The sequence below is a fragment of the Acinonyx jubatus genome, chromosome B2, assembly GCF_027475565.1.
Source record: "Acinonyx jubatus isolate Ajub_Pintada_27869175 chromosome B2, VMU_Ajub_asm_v1.0, whole genome shotgun sequence".
NCBI classification, from domain to species: Eukaryota; Metazoa; Chordata; class Mammalia; order Carnivora; family Felidae; genus Acinonyx; species Acinonyx jubatus.
The window spans coordinates 147,093,727-147,101,165 of NC_069385.1; the positions used below are offsets into that span (position 1 = coordinate 147,093,727).

The 7,439-nt window shown below is 39.6% G+C and overlaps 1 protein-coding gene across 1 annotated transcript; it reads right to left on the reverse strand.

Annotated features, from left to right (window-relative positions):
* On the reverse strand, nt 1-2,919 carry LOC128315741 (putative olfactory receptor 2B8). The gene has a single exon (XM_053223296.1). The coding sequence runs from the start codon at nt 2,435-2,437 to the stop codon at nt 1,499-1,501; it is 939 nt and encodes a 312-aa protein (XP_053079271.1). The 5' UTR covers nt 2,438-2,919; the 3' UTR covers nt 1-1,498.
* Nucleotides 2,920-7,439: the final 4,520 nt, after the last annotated feature.

Below are 7,439 nucleotides of genomic sequence, written 5' to 3' on the forward strand. Positions count from 1 at the left end.
TTAATAAAGTAAAAAATAAAAGGAAGACTACAATGTCACATTCACTTGTTATGGGATGTTTCTATTTCTTACTCATCACTCAGAATTGTATAACACTTATTTCATAATGAGATGGCTACTTGTAAAGATAAGACATATGGAGTTTTTTTTTTACAATTAACATACAATCCTATTTTGTTTAAGTTTCCTCCTGGGGAATCTGAGCAATCTGCACAGAACATGGGATTTTCTGGGAAGTAGTATTCATTTCCCATATTTTCATAGTATGTCGCCGCATTCAAATATATGGGGCCCTTGGAGGATGTGAGATATAAAAGCCTTGATCACTTGAAGCCTGGATAAAAGAATTTGAAAATGGTATGAAAAGAGGATCTAAATACCTTTTACCCTTTAAAACGTTTCCTGTGTCACTATAGGTAAAACATGTAGCATATGAAATATGACTTGGGTCATGTATTGTTCCTCCATGATAATGTCCCCAAAAGTCATTTCTAATGAACGGGTTGGATCACAAACTGAATCTCACCAACGTGCACACCGCACATTGGTGCTTCTCCGACTTTGCACATAATGACACGTGAGCACCACCTGGCGTGTTACCAGCTCAAGTTCTTAGTGTCACTGGCAGGTATGCATCATGCCCTCCCCCTCCGTGACATGAAGGCTACATAAAACCATTGTCATACCTGTGAGGTCACACGAGGGCCTGATATCTGAATGGGTTTATCTGGATTGATGTTAGTAGGTTTTTCTTTGACCTAAAAGTTTTTTACACTGTTGCCCCACCTACTTGTGTCAAAGAGCTGTGATACAGTCAACTTATGGACCTTCTATCACAGCCATGATCAAAATGCAAGAAAAAGGGATATGCCTCCAGCAATTGTTAGAAAATACTAAAATATTAATATTTCTGGTGTGCTTGGGTGGCTCAGTCAGTTAGGCATCCAAATCTTGATTTTGCCTTGGGTCATGTTGTCACAGTTTGTGAGTTCCAGCCCCTAATCATACTCTGGGCTAGCTGCTCAGATCCTCCTTGGGATTGTCCCTCTCTTTGGCTCTCTCTGCCTCTCACTCACTTCTGTTCTCTGTCTCTCTCTCTCTCTCTCTCTCTCAAAATAAATAAACATTAAAACAAATTTAATACATAATTGTTTCTGACACTGTATTGGTGTTACATATTCTTATTGGCTGTGTTTTTATCATATGTGTGTAGATTCTGTTTGCAATTAGGAAAGAAATAGTGCTCCCAAAAGGGAGTGAAATAACAAAATCTTGTGGAGGTTTTTGAAAAATAATATGACGCAGATACTCTAAATCAGAATCTCTGGAGGTTGCAATGAATCCATGAACTCAGATTTTGAACACTCACTTGCACGAAAGAGGAGATAAGAAAATCCCCTTGAGAGTCGTCAGGGGAAATGTTGGATGACACGTGCAGGACACAAAAGCAGAAAGACTCTGAACTCAAATTCTCCCATCAGAGGGTCTTGCCCCCCAGTCATCTGGAGTCATAGCCCCCACAGAACACCTTCCTCATTGCTCCCGTCACATCCCTGTTCCGCAGAGTATATATGAAGGGGTTGACCATGGGGGTGACAATGGTGTAGAAGAGAGAAATGAATTTGCCCTGATCTTGGGAGTAGTTGTTGCTGGGCTGCAGGTAAGCATAGATGGCCGTGCCGTAGAACAGGGACACCACCGTGAGGTGGGACCCACATGTCCCAAACGCTTTCCTCTGCCCTGTGGCTGACTTTATTCTTAACACTGCCCTGACGATTCGACCATAGGACAACGTGATTAATGCCACAGGTATGAGAAGAATGATCACACTGACAAAGAAGAGCTCAGACTCATTCACAGTGGTGTCAACACAGGCAAGCTTGAGCAGTGGGGGGACCTCACAAAAGAAGTGGTCTATTTTATTTCTCCCACAAAGTGGTACAAGGAAGATGAGCACCGTCTGCAACGAGGCGTTGGCAAAACCAATGAACCACGATGCAGAAGCCATCAGGGCACAGAGACGGGGGTGCATGATCACTGTGTAGTGCAGGGGCCTGCAGACGGCTGCGTAGCGGTCAAATGCCATCACCCCCAACAGAATGCATTCTGTGCATCCCAACCCTAGAGCGACGAACAGCTGAGCTACACAAGCAGCAAAGGAGATAGACTTGTCTGCTCCCCTGAGATGAACCAGCAGCTGAGGAACAGTGCTGGTCGTGTAACACAGGTCCAGAAAGCTTAGGTTGGACAGGAAAAAGTACATGGGAGTCTGCAGGTGTGGGTCCAGGCGGGACAATGCAATGATGCTTGTGTTTCCCAGCAGGGTGAGCAGATAGAAGATGAGAAGAACCACAAAGAGGACTCGCTCCAGCTGAGGCCGGTCAGAGAAACCCAGCAGGATAAAGCCAGTGAAAGAACTTCCATTTTTCGGGTCCATTCTTTCTTACCACATGTTTCCTGTCAAGACCAAGTATTTAGCAATTTTTAAAAGAAATCTTCAAAAAGAAAACAACTTGGTAGGGGGTTGAAATGATCTTATGAAAAGACAAGGGCATGGAATTTATCAGCAATAACGTGAATAAATGATGTACTCCCTGAAATTGACGTAGCTTATACCAATATAATTTCACATTATCGCCAAAAGTTAATTATTAATATTTAATATGAGAAAAGTGAAATAATGGACATTTTGTTTGCATCAGTCAAAGGAATATAAGGTGTATCAGTCTGCACTTACTAGAACTTGAAGTACTGTAAAAATGTGTGTACATTCCAGACTTAAAGTTCTATAAAATGTATAAGGGAAAAGAGGAAGAGCTCAGAAAGAATCAGAAAGAGATGCAGAGAGAAGGAGAGATGTTAATACAAATATGTGTCTCCTGATTCTACACAACTGGATTTGCACACACCTCACATGTAATAAAATATAACAACAGGGGCACCTAAGTGGTTCAGTGGGTTAAGCATCCGACTCTTGATTTCACCTGGGGCCATGATCTCATGCAGCATGGAATTGATCCCTATGTCAGATTCTTTGATGACAGCAATGAGTCTGCTTGAGATTCCACCTCTCTCTGTCTCTCTGCACCTTCCCTGCTCCCCTCCTCTCTCTCTCCCTCTAAAATATAATAAACATTAAGATAAAATAAACATTAATAAACATTAAATAAAGAATAAAATAAACATTAAAATATAGAAAATAAACATATATATGTATATCTACATATATATATGTATGTATGTATGTATGTATATATAACAATGTGTACAAGCATTCTGACATATGAAATTATTACCTAGGATGTACTTATATGAAGAATTCAATTACATTCAAAATCTCACCACTATTTCTGCATAAACATTTTGGCAGTATTGCCTTTCTAACTAATGTATTATATTTGGGAAAGACACAGTTTTTGGGGTGATATTTTTGGTATTTGTAAAACAATAAACAATCAGAGAGAACCCGAAAAACCACTGTTCAATTACAGTGATCAACTTTTCCTGAAAAATGCTTCAAATGACCCTACCAAGTTAACAGGAACTCGGAAAATTCATTGGCCATGCAGAGCCAGCTGGAATCTGAACTCTAAAATCCAGTGACCAACACTTTCCTCTTCCTTCTGCAGATTTCCATTGCACATATTACCAATTAGAGTTCTTAAAATTCCTGAAACAGTTAGGATTATTCCTCACTGACATCTTAATCAGAATTAACATTTTAGAAAGTTATCTGACCATGTAATTATGTACAACCTGACATGTATTACATCACTCCCTATGATAAAATAAAGAGATAAACACACAGAGATAAAGACAGTTACGTTCTCAAAGCAATGACGGGTCAAAGAGCTATAATGCAAAACTTAAAGTACTTTAAGAAAAGGCATAAAGAAACCAATATTTTGGTATTATACAATATCAGACATCTGTCCACATTACGTCAATGATCACCTTTCTGGGAGCTACCTTGCAGAGTTAGTGACACTGGACCAAACACATTGCCATGTACGAGGCTGGGTGATGACCATTTTCACCAATGCTTACTGTAACTGAAGAAGATGAATAGTTATACACTGACCAAAGAGGCATCAGGAACTGAGTCCTTCAGTTGTATCATAGTCAAATGGCTGGGCATAACGTGCATTTTTAATTCTTCTAAGACTTTAAAATCTGAATCAGGTTCAATGGGGAGGACCCATTGGTGTGTGAAAGAAACAGGTACAAAATGGGCATAAAATATTCATAATATTTGAAGAGAGGATATGGTATTTGACAGCTATTTTATACCTCCTTTGATTTTGTATAAACTTCTGATCATGTGGTCTCCACACAAAAAAATCTATGCAGAAAAATTTTCTTAAGTAATAATTACAGTTATTTGACAGTCTAAGTGTGCAAAACAGGACATGTCCTCTGACTAACACCTGCTCAGAAGAACAAATAAAAAAAACCCTGCTTCAGTCTCATGCACACACGCACACATATCGATACATTTACCTGAAATAAATTGCCCAGAAACATTTTAATGTGCCTGCTTAAGGAAGCACTACCAAAGTGAGGAAATGCAAAAATAAAATGTAAACTCATCCCAAGAAAACACTGATATACTACTGCACCTTTAGAATAAAATCATGATATATGTTAACAATATTATGTCAATCAGGACAAAGAAGACAGTTGAGAAAAGATAAAATCCTGGTGAGATGAACTTGTACATATGATTTGCTGCTTTCCAGGATCATGTGTGTGTGTGTGTGTGTGTGTGTGTGTGTGTGTGTGTGTGTAAAAGAATACGTAATGGCTATCTATCTGACAGGTACAAAAATGATTATGATTTCCAGTTGAAAAATAAAATATCAGACAAAGGATATGCTCACTGAAGAAGACACAAGAATGTCATCGTCCCTGAGTGGTACAATTGCTCCCAGTGTCGTGCTGGAGAGCACGCGGGGAAGGAACTACAGCACCCATATCATAGTCTACCATCTTACTGCTATTGTTGTTCTCAACAAAATTCAGGAAAACTATTATCCTTTAGTAACTCCAGACATGGGAAAGATCAGGCTGCGAAAGCGCTTTCTCCCATCGATTCTCAGGAGTATGTTCTGGTCATCTGGGTCACTCTGTTCCTTCCTCTTCCCCTTCTCCTCATCCACCCCTCTTAAAGCTTGTGCACCACACAGAGCAATCTTCCAAGAGAAGGGACATGTGTCCACTGAGTTTAATGGAAAATTGCATTTCATTTCCTTCTTACCACATTGAAAGACTGGTGAAATTAGACTAGGAACCATCATCTATGATTGGTACCATCAAATGACTGATTGCAGTAAGAGGGATGGATTCATCTGGAAAACTACGTAATTGAAACTTGCTGGAAATATTGAACACGTCCTTCCTGGGCACAGTAGCAACGTATGGGTCCCTAGCAACTATCATGATATGACACGATACAGGAAAGTCCAGTGATAGATTACACCTTATTATGACTTTGCATATGAGAGATAAATACTTGGAAAAAGCACAGAGTATATATGGAGAGAAAGAAATGTTATTAGTGAAAATAAAATTAAACAGAACTACAAAACAAAGACATTGCCATTCTATGTAATAATTCACATCAAAAAAGTGTATTATTCAAATGAAATCTCAGAAGAACGCAATGTTCCATAATAATTAAGAGAACTGACTCAAATGTGAGAGGTTAAATGCTTAGTACTGACACACATAAGGTGATAGAGTAGGAATTTCCAATTACCCTAACAGCTCAATGCTGACATAAAATTCTAAGTTTTAGTGTAAGAATACATATGTCCACAAGACTATATACTAGTCTATGCACACTACACATCTTAAAGGAAATATCTCAGGATAATGTCTCCATTTAAGACATTTCAAGTATAAAACATTCACTGATATATTTGACATGAACAAGCTGCCCTATCTGGTTCCTGAATGAATCCTGAAAAAGCGGGGGCAAGGTTTCCACAGCGTTAGTGCTATGACTGAATCACTGTTGTTTTCTTGATGCTCTGTCTCATGGGTCTGAGCTGACCTCAGACATATGAGAACAGGCCCCGAATGACGAGGCAGTATGAGCAAATGAGGAGATACAGCCATCACTACATAGGAAATGACAGATGTGATGAATACTGACAGGGCTGTAGGGCAGGTTCTGTGGAAGAAGACGATGAAGTAGGATTTCCATGGCGTGTTGTTTATTCAGGGAATGCTCTCGGGATAAACAGGGTGAGGGAAGGAAAACAGCAGAGAATGTTGCTAAGCAAGGATGTGGTCTCTAATGGAACAGAGCAGGAGCCTGATCCCATGAGAAGATGGCCAGAACTCTCCAGAAGAACCATCCATCTGTGATGGTAGAAATTCTCTGTCCTCACTGTCCAATACTATGCCCACCCTTTACCTGTCATACCTGAGCATTTAAAATGTCCTAGCTTAGAAATTGAATTTTACATTTTATTCAATTCTAATGAATTTAAATTTAAATAGCTTATGTGTCTACTTACTAAACTATTGGCCAGCACAGCTCTGGAGCATGGATTGCATCAGATTCAGTCCTGCCTTGGCATTGGCACCTTTTGTACCTCCCATAGTCTGTCACTGGCTGTGAGCTGCCTCCATCATGTCACCCAGACCGCCTGTCAATGTGGCACCCTTTCAGCTGAGGGTAATTCTCTCAAGAAGGGAATGGCTCTGAACCTTGGAGCCCATACTCGTAATAAGTAGGGTTTGGATTGGAGGCACGGCAGGTAAAGAGCATCTGGGCAGGTCACCAACAGACTTTCATGAAGAGTCCATTCATGATCATGTGCAAGGATAGAAGGATGTAACCTAGTGTATTTTACACAACACCTCAGTGCAATCACACACACACACATGCACACACACATACACACCACGTCATTTCTCTAATTCATCAATATGTAAATGTTTAGGTTTGTTATTACTTTTTTCTCTCCAAATGGTATTTTTAGAATTTATTGTCAGAGAGGGAGAGAGAGAGAAAGAGAGGGAAAGTGGGGGAGGGGCAGAGAGAAGAACAGAGAGAATCTCAAGCAGGCACTGCACTCTCAGCACAGAGAGATGAGGGTCTCAAAACCACAAGCCATGAGATCATGGCCTGGCTGACATCAAGAGTCAGACGCTTAACTGATTGAGCCACCAGGATGCCCATTCAAATCAGTATTAAAACTCATTACAAGGGTCACCACTTATTGTTAAAATAAAGCCAAAATAATTTTCCATGAAACAATATATATTAAATGGAAGTTTCCTGTTGTAATTTTCAACATAGATTTTTAAAATTCCATGAACACTTTAGATATTTGGGGAGAAAATACATATTTAACAATGATAGCCACTGACAATAAGTTTTAAGCATAGAGAAGAAATATTATCTAAATTCACACACAATAAGGAAC

Excerpts from the sequence above, each read along its gene's own strand:
- LOC128315741 (XM_053223296.1), bottom strand. The coding sequence starts at position 2,437 with ATGGACCCGAAAAATGGAAGTTCTTTCACTGGCTTTATCCTGCTGGGT.